General features: G+C 38.3%; 1 protein-coding gene across 7 annotated transcripts in view; it reads right to left on the bottom strand.

Moving 5' to 3' along the window:
- The window catches only part of SMYD3 (SET and MYND domain containing 3), a 424,638-nt gene that overhangs the window by 366,674 nt on the left and 42,950 nt on the right, over positions 1 to 15,014 (bottom strand). For all 7 annotated transcript variants that reach the window (XR_014954403.1, XM_085576951.1, XM_085576950.1 and 4 more), the window contains exon 2: positions 2,015 to 2,078. Coding sequence is in view for 6 of the 7 variants with exons in the window: in XM_085576951.1 (XP_085433077.1) it covers positions 2,015 to 2,078 (64 nt within the window). In the remaining variant the exon portion in view is untranslated. The remainder of the gene's footprint in view (positions 1 to 2,014; positions 2,079 to 15,014) is intronic.

Genomic DNA, 15,014 nt, shown 5'->3' with positions numbered 1-15,014 from the left:
CTTAGAAGACGTTTTAAACTTACCTTGCAAATACTCCAGATTTTACAGACTTTATGGCCATGTTTTCCTTATGATCTCCCATAATAAATCTACCTGTGGCATTATTGATGCTACAGTATGCACCTAATGTACATTGCACACATTAGGCATACGATGAATCCAAATGACAGATCTTCCTCTTTTCCCTCTCCGTATGTTTTAAACTCCAAAAGGAGGGATTTATGGGATCTTGAGAACACTACAGATTATAGTAAAGCAGAATTGTTTATAGAAGCACATGATACATAACAAGATCAGCCCTGAGGAGAAAGACTTGGGGGTGTTGATTGACAAGAAGCAATGGGCACTCTCAGCCCAGAGAGCCAAACATGTCCTGGGGTGCATCCAAAGCAGGGCAAGGGATTCTGCCCTCTGCTCCACTCTGGCAAGACCCTAGCTGGAGTCCTGCCTCCAACTCTAGGGCTCCCAAAGCAAGAAGATGGCGCGAGTCCAGAGGAGGGCCACAAAGATGACCAGAGAGCTGGACCACCACTCCTATGGAAACAGGATGAGAGACCTTGCAGCAGCCTTCCAGTACCTAGAGGGGGGCCTACAAAAGAGCTGGAGAGGGACTGTTTACAAGGACATGTAGTGGAAGGACAAGGGGGAATGGCTTCAAATTGAGAGTTGTGGAGTTGCGGTTGTCCCTTTCCTTTTAAAGAGAGTATACTTAGTTTAGACATTAGGAAGAACTTCTTTATTGTGAGGGTGGTGAGGCATTAGAATAGGTTGTCCAAAGAAACTGTGGATGCTGCATCCCTGGAAGTGTTTGATGCCAAGTTGAATGGCATGCTTTGAGGAATGCTTTGAGCAACCTGATCTAGTGGAAGGTGTCTGCCCATGGAACTAGATGATCTCTAAGGTCCCTTTCAACACAAACCATTCTATCATGCTTTCATTCTATGATCTTTGGAATGTCAAAAACTTAATTTAAAAAGTTATAGAGTATTACTGCTAGTCTACTTTGACCAGTAGCTGCTTTTTTTCATTTTTCTCTATTTAGGTAAAGAAAAAAAAATTACACATACATATCCCCCCAAAAAACCAACCACTAACAACCCTCAGCCTCCCACAAAAAAAAAAAAAAAAAAAAAAAACAAAACCAAAAAAAACCCAAAACACCACAGTGCAAAACTATGAGGAACTATTTAAAACTTCAAGTGTTCTACAAGGCAATCCTATATCAAGTCAAATACAAAAGCTGAGATTTTAGGCCTTTGAGAACTTTTCACCTTTGAGAAGTATTTCATAGGATAGAATCACAGGTTAAGTCAGGCTGTATGGATCTATGGAGATCTCTAGTTGCAAGGCAGGGTCAGCTCTGGGGTCAGACCCAGTTCAGAGCTTTATCCAGCAGAGTCTCCAAATCCTCAAACACAGAGATTGCACAAACACCCTGGCCAACCTGTCCCACCTCTTGACTATCAAGAGCTTTTCCTTGTATCCCATGTGAACCTCTGGTCTGTCTACTTAAGCCTGTTGTCCCTTGTCCTCATGCCATGCACCACTTTCCTCCTTGGAAAATTCCTGAGATGCAGTTTTCCTTTACACCTTCTCTTCTCGACCAATTCTTGACTCTTATTTCCTCTTAAAAAAAACTGGAATATAGAATTTACCATTATAAACAGTACTCCTGAAATACTAATTGTTTTACTGCAAAATTGCCTTAGAGCTTTCAGTCTACAGACAAGCTCAGAAATTATTCCTCCCCCTCTCACCAAGTACAGTCAAACACCACACATTTCAACTTATTTTTGTCTTTTGTACTGATCAGAATCTCACATTTGTAGCTTTAAAAATACTTAAATAAAACAAGCACAGCATGTTTTATTTAGCATGTTTACCCATCCTGTCCAAAACTACAAATAAATTACAGTGTGGAGGTATGACAACATGCAAAACATATGGAGACTGTAAAAAAAGTCTTGAAATGCCTATTTTCTTAAACCCTTTATAGCTGTTATTTTTATCTTACCTGACAAGATCTACCACAGTATTTAGCAACCTTGCACTGAGAGCACCTGTGCAGATTTTCATTCCTGTTTAGAAAAAAAAAAAATAAGAGTTATAAATACAGATGAGGTTTTGTATTTATCCTTCTTATCTAACTAGCAATTTCCAAATGTTACAAGTCACAAAAAATATCTTAAAAACAAGAATAGTCTAAAATGCACTGTAATGCAAGAATAAATTGTACATAGTTATGTTCAAAGCTATAGTCACAACCCTTTACTTGTGTCACTCAGCAGCTCTGGAGCCATTTTGGATCAACAGGAAAATTATCAAATACGCTTTTGTCATGTAGCTGTAACTCTGAGAAGTTTGATTTTGTACATAACATCATAATTAGAGCGATGCAATACAGCTAGCTTATCTATTTACTACCTGAGCCTTGTCTTAAGCAAGCAAGTATCACTATCTGTTTTAAACAAGACCTTGCTGTGAACCTGCAGCTGTGACATCGAATTTTATCTTAATAACACAGTCCGAAGTTGACATATCAGCAGACATTTCTATTCTAAGAAAACACTTCTGATCAGTGGACAATGAAAGCAAAATAAAAATTCATGAGGGAAGTAAAAAATTCCAATGAAAACTAGAAGAACTACCAGACCTATACATTATATTCTAAAAGTTAAAAACACCTCCTGACTTGTAGTACTGTTTTCTGATACTGTCTTAATTTAGCTATAAGACTTAAGAAAATATCACTGAAGTTCTGTATATTTTTAGACAGTAAGTAAACATTTAATGTGAAAGCACACAGAGAGCAAATCTTGTACCCCAAATATATAAGATATTTACTTCAGATGAGTAGAAATGAGACAGATTTTGAGGCTTCCCCTCCCTTTCATATTCCTGTAGAAGATGCTGAACATGATGCATTATTCTGGTAATACTGCAAAGCATTCGCTTTCATTTCTTAACATGCAAGGCTGCATGTGATGTGCTAATGTGAGTTATGGTCATTCATTAAGTTGGAAAAACAGTACACTTTTTTTGTTGTTAAAACCAAAGGCAGGCAATTTACATAACAGACAACAATTATCTGAGCTCTGTGGACAGCACAACCCTTACTACTTCCCTCAGACTTCCTCCTGGCCACCCTTCGGATCTCAGTGAAGAAGAACAGGTACCTCACTGCATGCCACTATTCCCTTTGTGAGCTGCACAGGGCTGAATATGGCTCACTTACACCCAGCAAACTACAACCAGGAGTTATTCCTCTGTAGCCCCTTCTCTCCATCCTTTTACAAGGCAAGGAAAGAGGTCTCAGTTGCCACTGTCCCCTTCTAAAGGTAATTTTAGTAATGGTATCTTTACGTTGGTATAATGTTTTACATTTAGCTGCCTCAAATTTTGTTATATAGATTAATTCAGCTTTCAAATTTAATTGACAAATAGCTGTCTAAAACAACCCATTTCAAACTGAAGGGACAAGTTTAAATGATCAGATGAAGGACTTTACTTTGCAAGATCCCTAGTGTCTGCACATCAGTACCAGATGTGCTCTTTTTTCACTTGCACTCCTATCTTATGCAATGAAAATACGTAATTTGCTGTTTCTGCTGTCACCAAAAGAAAACTCCTCTACTGTTGTCAGCCATCTAGAGACTGTATACCATAGAGTCAGATTCCCAGACCAACTGCTTTACAATGTGACCTTCTCTTATTTACACGACTTAGTTGTCCCCGAATCTTCATTTCTCTGGGTGACTTCAAAAACATAGAACACTTTCCAAAGGCCACACGCAAACCAGACAGAACCAACATGCCCAAAAACTTCAGTCTAGAACTTCTGGATAATCAATGTAGCCCACTTATTTCAGCTATGATGCCACAACTGAAGAGTACAGGCAAACCAGAAATACCATGGAGCATCCATTCTCCAGCAAAAACCAACCTCCCTTTCCCTCAGGTCTCACAAGTGAGAAAGGTATTTTGCAGATATATCAAAGTTTTACTATGTTTGAATTATTAAAAGAGCTGATGCATTATCTTAGGACTCATATTCATTTGGGAAGTTTACACAGCTGCATTGGTCAAATATTGAGAAGAGCATTCTGAACAGTTCATTAAAATCAAGTAAAAATATTTTTCTTTCTACTGCATAAAAATCCCTATTTTGTCACACTATATTTTGTAGGTATTCATACTAACTACCAGGAGAAAAGTAATTTATAAACATTTCACATATAAGTAGATGTTTTTCTACAGCATTCTTTACCTTCCTACCTGAAAAGCCAACCCTTGAGAGAGAAAAAAAATAGCAACCGTTGGATTTCTATAAACAGAATCTAAAATCTTGTACATGTACAATAGGTTTTCAATTTTAAGGTGCAATGCCTGAGGATGATTCAGAGTTCGAAACAAGTGTGAAATCTTCATTTTGGGGAAAGCTGCTTCATCTTCAAGGTTGAGTAATGACACAACCTTAACGTTCTGTTAGAAGAGGATATATTCTTCACTTTACATTAGAAGCTCAAGGAAAAACACTTTGAAGGCAGACTTTCTTTGTTCTACATGTTATTCACCAAAACACAATAATGAGCTCAGAATCTGAAAATGGAGCATATGCAATTTTTTAATCCCAAACACACTGACATACCACATAGTCCCAGCAGCAACAGGTAAGATGCAGATTTCAAAAGCAGAGTAATTAAAACTTTCTGGAAGCTGAATTTAAATGAATCAATACCCACAACAATCAGAGAAGCCCTTCCTACAGTTTTCACATTCTTCCATGAGAAGGCTAGATGCAATAACCTTAACACACTGCAAAGATAACTGGCCTTGGTATATCTATTGGCAATTTTCCAAGAGATGTCAGGATTTACTGGGATCATTAATGTCAAGTCACCAACACATATTCCATTTTTCTTTTGTAACACAACAAGTAGGCGTGTTGCCACAAAGCACCAAATTGCCTCAGCAGCCTCATAAGCTTCAACACCTTACATTAATACTTCCTTTGTATCCCTTGTCCCCAAGGGTGAATGACGCTGCAGTAACAAACACATACACAAAAATCTAAGCACCACTCAAAACTGGGATTTTTGTCAAACTGACACTTCAGTCAGATTATTTGAATAAGGCGACTCCCTTCTGGTGCCATTTAATGAATGAATTATCCAGTCATCTTTGAGATTTATTTGAATGACATGTAGATGTAGAATGCCTGTCAGAGAGCTGAATAGTAAAGCTGCTAATGAAATCATTGCCTTATCTTCCAATCCTTCTTCCCCCTCCTGGAGCAAAAAAAAGATTCCTTTGTATTAATAACATCTCTGTATCGTGCTACATGGCAGACTAAGTGTAAAACAGCATGATCTAAAGAACTAACTCTTAAATCCTTTATAGTCAGATTCATGTATTCATAAATAGAGGATTTATGTATTTTAGGACATTTTAAGAAGTATGGCAATTTCCCTGATATATTTCTGTCCTTCTCAATATTTTATTGATGTCATAGGCTTTATTAAAAGAAGTTTAATGTCACTGTCAGATACTCCCATGCATTTCTTATTACCTGCAAACTTCACCTGGAGATAGTATCAGGTCCCTTACCCGGCACCTACTGCATCTTACCTAATGTTACTAATTTCATGGATGAGAGAATGCACAAAATTTGATCTAATTGATCCAAATATACTTTAATCTCTAAAAAGGTTTCTGCTGAAATAAAGAAGATATAGTAATTTAAAATAAATTATTATTTTTCCAACACAGTATAAACAAGATTTTGCAAATGACCACAACCCCTCATGAAACAACAAGCATAAATTAGCATCTTTGCCTGTACTAAAACAAACAGCCAAAATCAACAACAACAACAAAATCCAAAACCCATATGTGTTTAAAGTAAGCAGGGCTTGTTAGTTGATCTCTAGAATATCTTTCCTCTGAGGAATTTGGTTATTGCTAAATCTTGTCATCATTATGGTCTACAAACACTGTTCATAAAATTAGCTCTTCCAATGTGTACTGAGAAGGCAAAAGAGCAACACCAAATGCAGAGGTGGCTAGAAGAATTTCCAGGAGATTGACATGGACAGGAAACAAAAGAAAACTTATGAGAAAGGGAAAAAGCAAGTAAGACAGCTTGACTGGAATTGCTCCAGTGGACACACTCTCCCCAGAATTTTTTTTTCAAAAAATATTAAAATCTTAAGAAGAAGGTGAAGAGGCTAACAAGGGTTTGCCTGGACTATCAGGTCCTATCAGAGTCACACCTGCACTCGCATAACTTAAAAAATATGTGTACATTTAAAAACATCACACAATACTTCTGCTTGCAGGAAATGGTCTAGTAAGTTTCAAATACCACAACAAAGTCAACTAAATACAATTAGACAACTTAATTTATAATGGAAATGCATCTACACTTCTCTGCTGATTGCAGGCACTTGACTTTCAGCCCTACTCACAAGTGTCAGATATAACAGAACTGATTACCAGACTGTGTTCAACATGCCTTTCCACATAGTGCTGTTTTCCTGCAAGATGTGGCAAAAGCAGAAGTGTGAATAAACTATCTCACACAAACCCCCTCCTGCATTTCTCTTGTTGATATTGTTTTTCAGTTAATAATCCTGCCCTGTATACATGAATGAAAAGAGCAGCTCTTTTCAATGAGTGTCAAGCTGAACTAATTTCCTGAACAAATTCTTAGACCTCTGCAATTCAGTCAAGCCTGTCAAGTGCATAGTCTTCTTGGATTTTCTCAAAAATGTGCATTTCAGACCTGTCACAAAGTGAAAGCAATCAATACCTACAGTAAGCAAAGAAGCCATTCATCATTTTAACTAATAAAGCCTCTGTCTTCTAATAAAAAAATAAAGTTTTGAAGGGCAACAGCCATCTTACATTTGGTAAATTTGAGAGCACAGGGGTTATGTTAAATGCAATTACAGCTTTCTCTCCACACCTCTCTCTCAATAATGAGGTGTAGCAACATGTTTGGTCCCCAGTTGTTACCCCACTGCTGACTGACATGGGCACCAGGCACTGTGGGGAAGATGGCTCCAGGGACAAGGATGAACAGTGCTGAGGGCCAGGCAGCACAACCTGGGGCATATGTGCCTGTAACATACCAAATTTAAATTTAAGTATTTAATTTAATACAAATTAAGCAAGGAAACAACTCTGCAACCAGTGAGTTGTGCCCACAGCATGGGTTCCCAGCCCCTCTGGTGCCCTGGGTGCTGACATGGCTCAGCCTGGCAGGCTCATGCCTCTCCCTCACCAGGACCCTGGACCTGCTCAGCAGTCTCGGATGAGTTGGCAGAGGAGAAGACATCCTCCACAAGCCCCATGGCCTACAGCCTCTGAAACAAGGCTGCCAGGCTTTTCTGCCCTAAGGCTATGCTGTACACTGCTCTCAGGTCCCATACTGGATCTGGGCAAACATGAGTACACCAGGTAAGAAGTCTTTGAATTCCCTGATCCTAAAAGTAGTGAAAAAAATCTCCCATATTCTCCACATGCACATTTCACTGTGTTAGGTATACAAATTAATATTTTTTTTTAACCTAAGAGCAACACTGGGAAAGAGCATTCTGGGAGGTAGAATTAGAGTTAAAAGATAGCAACTACAGCTAACCATCAATAATCAGAGTCATTATTCAAGTGAGAACTAAGACCTTTTATATAAGGAAAACACATCTACTTTATTTCCAAATAAAATTATCATCTACTTCCTACCTGAATCTTCTATGAAAGTGGTATTGCATTGTCCAGGTAAAAGAGAACAAACGAACAACCAAAGCACTGAACCGGTTGATGAAAGGTTAGTTAAGACAACTTGCATTATAAAGGACACTACTTACTAGCAGAAACAAAAATTTGGCACTCAGGATGACTCCCCATAACTTAAATACTGGTTTCTGAAATCTTACTTGTAACCCTGAATGCCCAGTATACCCAGACATCCACTTAACACCCTGAAACATTTCCACATATATTCTACAAGGAAAAATTAAAACTCAAATGGATGAGGAGAAAGATAATCCTTCTGCTTAGAATGGGTGTCAGTTCTGTTCAAACCTTACAAAAATTTTCTGATAGATGTCTGTATTTGGTTTTAAAATACACACTCCACAGATGTATGGGTCATACAGCTTTAGCTGACAAAAGGCTATGGATCTTATTTTTCCTCTGGTTTTGTGTATTAGGTATATCTCCCATCATTCTTTTCTTCATCTTACTTTTCCTTCTGAAGAATACCAGATCTGCAAACTGTGAAATACATATTCTAAACAACATTTGTAAGGGTCCACAGTCATTTCTTCATTGCAATATAACATTTCCTGACAATCTACATTGGAATTTTAGTTTTTTCTTCTTTTGGAGGATGTAGGAGCCAAAGTCAAGGCTGGGAAAAAAGAAAAAAATAAAAAAAAAGTGTTTATTTTTCAAAACCTTTGCACTATTTTGAAAAAGAATGGTGAGATACTCCTTGCTGAAATAGAAAAGTTATCTAGAGCCAAAAAGACATGTTGCTCCCATGGTTAAACTGAATATAAAAAAAAAAACACACTGACTTTTTGAAAATAGAGACACTAGAAGTGTAGTACTTATTCTGATACAACCAGAATTATACTCCTCTCCACTAAGTTGGTAAACGGTGAAACGCTTCAGATGGTCTTCTTACCAAAAAAACTAGAAGGAACTTGTAAGAAGAAATACTAAAAAGTATGACCCTCAAATTGGCATGAAATTTAATCTTACCTTTGAATTCTACTTCTCCATTCAACATTTACCTCTCATCCTAACCTACACATGAAAATGCCAAAAAATCTCTCTACTAAAAACCAAAATATTTACCTTACAAAGAATTTCAGTAGTACAAGGCCCTTAAACTTGTTCAGGAGAAGCACTCAGCATATCCCAAAACACTGAGTTTTTTGTTCCAGATGACAAGACTAGCTTTGGAATATAATGCCTTTTACATTTACATAACTACACACACATTATATGTACACACATACACCTTATCTATGTTCACAGTGAATAAAACAAACACCATCACAACTGAAATCAGTGGTTGTGTGAAAACACTGTAATTATTCCACCAGCAAAACTCACAGCTCTCCTCCACTGAGAACACTGAAACAGCATCACAGCAGAAGGTGGCTCCCAGAGCATCAGGTAACTACTACAAAATGTCTGTGGCATCTCCTTGCCCTGCAAAGCTGCTTTGACACAGCTGCCCTCAAAGCAAGGCCATCTCCAGGGCTTCACTGCAGTGGGCACGCCAACACGCCTCCAGCAATTTCAGGCTTAAACAGATTATTTTCAGTCACACAGTACATTCATTCCACCCTGGGATTTCAATCAAAGAAGAAAGCCAAATACTGTGCAAGACTAAGACTGCATTTCAAAATATGAAAAGGTCGTATCTATAACATAGTAACCTGGAAAAAAGCTACATGGAATATTTTTAAATGCTCATTTCTGGAACATGTGGTTAAAATCCAATGAAGCTAAGTATAATAAAACATCCCATCTTTCACTTCTCCCTATAAAAATGATTAATTTGTTCATAAATCTTCTGTATATCTAAGTAGTTTTTTTCTTCAACCCAGAGGTCAATGTGCCATCAAAACAAAGCTGTTACTCTAAAATATCATACTGATGTAAACATTTACATCCTGCTAGTATTACTTCCGGCATCATATGGATGTATAATTTTCAATTAAATGCAAACCCTTCTGACCCTCTCAGAGAAAAATATCTTCATGAGCCTTTTTCTTTTTTTAGCTCCTTTCCTTTCTTCACTACATTTATATTTTTAGCATAAACATTTTTAGAGACACTGCACACACACTATTCACTTACTTTTCTTTTTCCAAATGTGAACATCTATGCCCAAAAGATCTTTCATTCCCTATGGAATACATTTTGAAAGTGATGAACAAAAAAATAAAATATTTCAGGCAAAAATCTTTGACAGACATAGTAATACAGATAGGCTCATAATAAATTCCAGTGCTTTTTGCCTCGTAGATTTAGAATTGGGAAAGGATATACATCAAGTAAACTTTTCATTTTCAACTTGCTTAGCCCTTGTGGTCAGATCACATCCAAGTTAAGATTCAACTATAAGTGACTAGAACAGAATAGTCAGTTCTGCTTACTTATGAGCTGAAGAACCTGCAAAGATAGAAAATGGGAGTAAAATGCAGGAAAAATGTGCTTGTATCAAATAGCAGAAAGGGCAGAGAAACAGCTCGTTTCCAGCTCAGGTGCAATCTGATATTGTGAGGTTGTGATGTCTTGTGAAGACATCTGAAGTGGTCTTGTCATGAACTTATAAAATCTCAATGAAGACTTCTGCATTGGAAGAACATGATAATGTTCCTGATATCTGCAATTCTGCTTCCAAAACCATCCAGCAGAGGATGGTTTTCTACTGTACCTGCTTCTCTTGGGATGCACTTGAAATGCATATAAGCTTCCCTCAGACAAATGCAGTTTTCATATTGAGTCCATCCCCACCTCCTAGAAATGCAGTCTATTCCTGAGAGTACCATTGTTTATCTCAGAAACTATTCTACACAACTGTGAGACACTGGGCAGACCTGAAGAAAGATTACTTTTAGCAAATCTATAAACACCAGTAATAAATTTTCAAATACCTGCCAAACCAATTCTCTCTCAGTTTAGTTGGATGCATAGTCTTTAAAATTACCATTAATTGACACATTCCATCATAATTTTCCTTCAAATATTCTGTATTTTATCCCTGTCATTTTATAATGTCCATCTTTGCAGGCATTTTGGTTTGTTTGTCACTGTTCATATTTTTTCTCTAATTTATTTCAACACCTTTCCCATTTCAGAATGTATTTCCCCTTTTATTGATTATAAAGGCATTGTCTTTTATCTCCAAGAAGTCTTATTTTTTCCCCACCAGGCTCAAATCCATTTTTGCTTTATACTCCTTCCAGGAATTTTCGTATTGCATCAGAGTGGCACTTCCAATAATTGATCTGAAAATATTCCACAGAGCTTCTTCCTATCTAGTACTTAAATAAAATCTCTTATGTCACATCTCTCACACATTTCTCCAATAGATTCTGGATGTCTCCCCTTCTGTGTTCCTTCTTTACATGTCACTGAAAGGTGGATTCCATAGGTCCCACACTAATGCTTAATTTTGGTGTCCAAGTTTTAAAAAAAAAAACGTTTTCCAATTCCCATCTGAGTAGGAGTTGCCTTGGGGCAGTTTTCCTTATCTGTTGTTAATGGCCCCATCAATGCCTGAGAGGTAACACCGTCCACGAGGAGGAGGTGATTAAGGACACACCTTGTGACTCATAATGACCCATTGTGAGATGCTCCACCCAGGGGGGAGGAGCTAGGCATTCCCACCTGGATAAAACTGGAGATTTCTACACAGAGGGGAGCCTTTCCACAGGTTCTCTGAGAAGACACAGCAACTACATCTGCCATCCCAAGAGGACTGTAGCTACTCCAATTTGGACTGCTACCAGCACGCTGGCCAGGTTGTATTCTGACTTTGTCAGTAGCCTTTCCCTTTGTATTATTGCATGTATTTTTGTCCTTTTCCCCTTTTCCCAATAAATTGTATTTCTGACTTAGAGTCTCTCACTGGTTTTGCTTTCAAACCAGGACATTTGGAAATGTTCACCAGTAAGAATGAAGGTATTTCATATTAGTATTGGTACAGCAGTACTACACAGAAATTATTCAGAAAATGCAGAACACATATTTATATATTTACTATTGACTCCTATAAGTTAGTTAAAACCAAATTGTTATGTTCACAGACCTGCATTGCACTGTTACGATGGAAAGCAAGACCTCCAACCAGAACTATACAAATAATAGCCAAAACTTAAAGTTAAGCTTTACAGCTAAAATGGCCTAAAGTCCATTTATAATGCCACATTGCCTGGAAGAACTCTTAGTGTTAAAAAATATACTCACTCAACTTTTCACATCTCAAAGCATGAAGTCCTTAAAGACTCACTGGAGCCTCATCTAAAGGTTCTCAAAGGTCTTTGGAAGGGTCTCCTGTGCTTTAATTAACCTGTTTGTACTGAAACTCCTGCAAACATCCCCAGATTCAGCTGAGCTGCTGCAGATTCAGTGCTTGCAGCAAAACCCAGGCAGTGCCCAGGGCTGCCCAAAAGGTGTGGAGTTGCGTTATTTGTATGTTTTATTATCCCTGTATTATGTATTGGTTTATTCCTTTGTACCCCCATGTACAACTTGGTTTATCCCCAGTTTTCCCGCCTTGTCCTCCCTTCCCGCCTTTCCAGTATCTATCCATCACCCTGAAAGAGGCATTTTACCCCCCCCGGGTGCCTTGTCTGTCACTCGGTGTTCCTTCCCATCCATCCAGAAGCTTCTACTCAGGGCACGAGGTGATTGGGCGAGGGCCTGGGGCCCCTCTCATATCCTTCCCCCATTGGACCACATTGTATCACCCCATCTCGGAGCCACTCCCTACCCCTATCCCCATTGGTTACCGGTCTTCCCCTCCCTTATAAGCCGGTGCAAGCACCTTGTGCTCATTCCTGTTGGCTGGCACCGTTCTAGGATATTTGGCCCCGTTGGCCACAATAAACTTGGACTTAGCCCCCAGCAGGATCCGCTCTTCATTTATCACCATGAGGCTTGCCAGCGCTGCCCGGGACCCACGAAGGCACTCTCCAAACCCCAGCTGGGAGCAGCGGAGGGTGCCTCCATCACCCGCCCTCGCCCCAGAAGGAGAGCTAGCCGGGGCTGAGAACAGGGATCTGGGGCGGGAGCGCGGCAAAAAGGCACCTGACAGAGCAGAGGCCACTCCCCACACACCTGGCAGGGCACCACCACCCAACAGTGGGGAGCAAATGAGATAAGTGAGTAATTAGTAATCCCAGCACAATGTGTGCAGTGGAGACACAAGTGGTTTTCAAGGCCTCTGCCAACTATGTCACTGTAACAGGCAGGGAAATACCAAGGCTGAAGTGTGTGGTGGTATTTGTTCACCTCTTGTTTGCTTCTTCCCCTGCTTCGCTATTTTCAATGCCCCTACAGATGCAGGACAAGGTGCTGAACCCGTTTTGTGCTCAATATTCTGAATTTAAGAGAGTCAGAGATATGATGAAACTGGCCAAGATGCTGACACTACTGGTCTAAGAAAGCCTCTCCAAGGCTAGAGCCTTCCCAATCCAAAACAAACAGCCAAGGGAAATCATAGATCAGTTCCACATAAACACATACTCTCTGTACTCTGGTGACATCCAATGGCTAAAAGCATAATAGAAGTTTCTTCAGTTTCAAAGAGCACTTATCCAAGTTTGCCTTTTCCTTTTTTTCAATAGAGAAGCAAAAAAATAGTCAAAAGAAATGCCCCTAATTATAGTGACAGCCATGTATTTTGAGAAAAACAAGGAATTTAACAGCTGTGAGCCCTAATGTTAATTTGCCTAAATGTAATTCCCACCCATTCAACAGAAAGTTTCAGTAAGCAAAATGTACACAGTCTTCAAAGTTTTAAAATTTGCCCTTTTCCAGCAAAAAGATCTTTTTAAAGAAACCGACTCAGTTCCAAGAGCCCCATGTCATCACTAGCTTTAATACAATTTTTCCTGACAAAGAATTGAGTTTAACCAGGAAGGCATCAAACCCCAGGAGTAATCCTGAAAATTTCCATCTCACTAACTGATGTGCTTAAAGATATCCACATGCTCAGGCATGCCTGTAAATGGCAGCTCTCTCTCACAAACTGGTTCTGTAATTAGTATTGCTACATTTCTAACTACAGTCAATACCTTCACAAGAGACCTATTCAAACTACATAAATGTCAAAATAATTTAGTGTCTCCTAGAAACTATTTTAGAGAGGAAGCACAATAATACTTGCAAATAAGTTTTCATAAATTCTTATGGAACTGTAGAAATGAAGATAAAACTTCCACTACTTTTGTTTCATCCTGAATGTTTAATAAAAATTCCCATGTATTTTTCAGTTAAAGCATATCCATTTCTAGCTATTTTATCATCATGATATTGCATCAACATGAGAAACAACCAAGTGATTTTAAAAATCTGAATCTATTATTTAAATATTTTAATTTAAAAAACCTATTTCTTAATTAAGTCATGGGAATTTCAACATACAGCATGCTTCCCCACACTTAGCTACCAGTTCTCATGTTTCTCTTAGAACATTCCATAGCAAATGTTAAAAGAAGAGGAGCTGCCAAGTCATAATATGTGTCATAAGATAAGAGATTGCAGTTTACCTTCCTGCTGATTTGTCCCAATGACAATACATCAGTGCACACTTTTCTATTTCAAAAATTGCCACTGGTATTGAAGAAGCTTCAAATGGGCATAGACACAGCAAGGAGGTTTAAACTAATAAGGAAAATCACAAATTTATATGGATTGGCCATGGATTTTGCACAATTACCTAGTTAAAATTGGGGTTTATGTTCCAGAAGGTACTACTTTTACATAATTATAAGTCTTCAGTTAAATTTCATTTTCTCCATGGCCAAGTAATATGAGCCTTTAATCATTAAACCATAGCTTTAGCAATGGGTCATGAGTGAAATCAGATTATTTGTTTCAGTTCAACAACCATGGAATGAGACTCTGCAGAGCACAGTGCAGGAAAATGAGAAATATGTTATTCTTTATTTGCAAAGGAAGAAAGCTAAGGTTTATTGTGATAGGCAGTTGCTGGGAGAAAGCTGGAGATTTTGTTAATGCACGTCAGCATTGATATGGCTTATAGGTATCAGTAAAAGTTAAATAACCAAAAGCAATGCTCTGCTTCGCAGAATAAAAGAAATGTCAGCAGTATATGTTGGAGAAAAATGAGTCTCGGTAATTTTTAAAGTTAACCATCCCTCAAATCAATGAACTGAAATAACCTGCAAGACGAAATGATCCATTGCAACCACACTGTTTCATAAAAATATCACTTTCATCAAGATTGAAAAATAATAAGC

The sequence above is a fragment of the Lonchura striata genome, chromosome 3 (assembly GCF_050655825.1).
Source record: "Lonchura striata isolate lonStrDom1 chromosome 3, ASM5065582v1, whole genome shotgun sequence".
Classification (NCBI taxonomy): Eukaryota; Metazoa; Chordata; class Aves; order Passeriformes; family Estrildidae; genus Lonchura; species Lonchura striata.
This window is presented reverse-complemented; position numbering and strand designations above follow the sequence as displayed.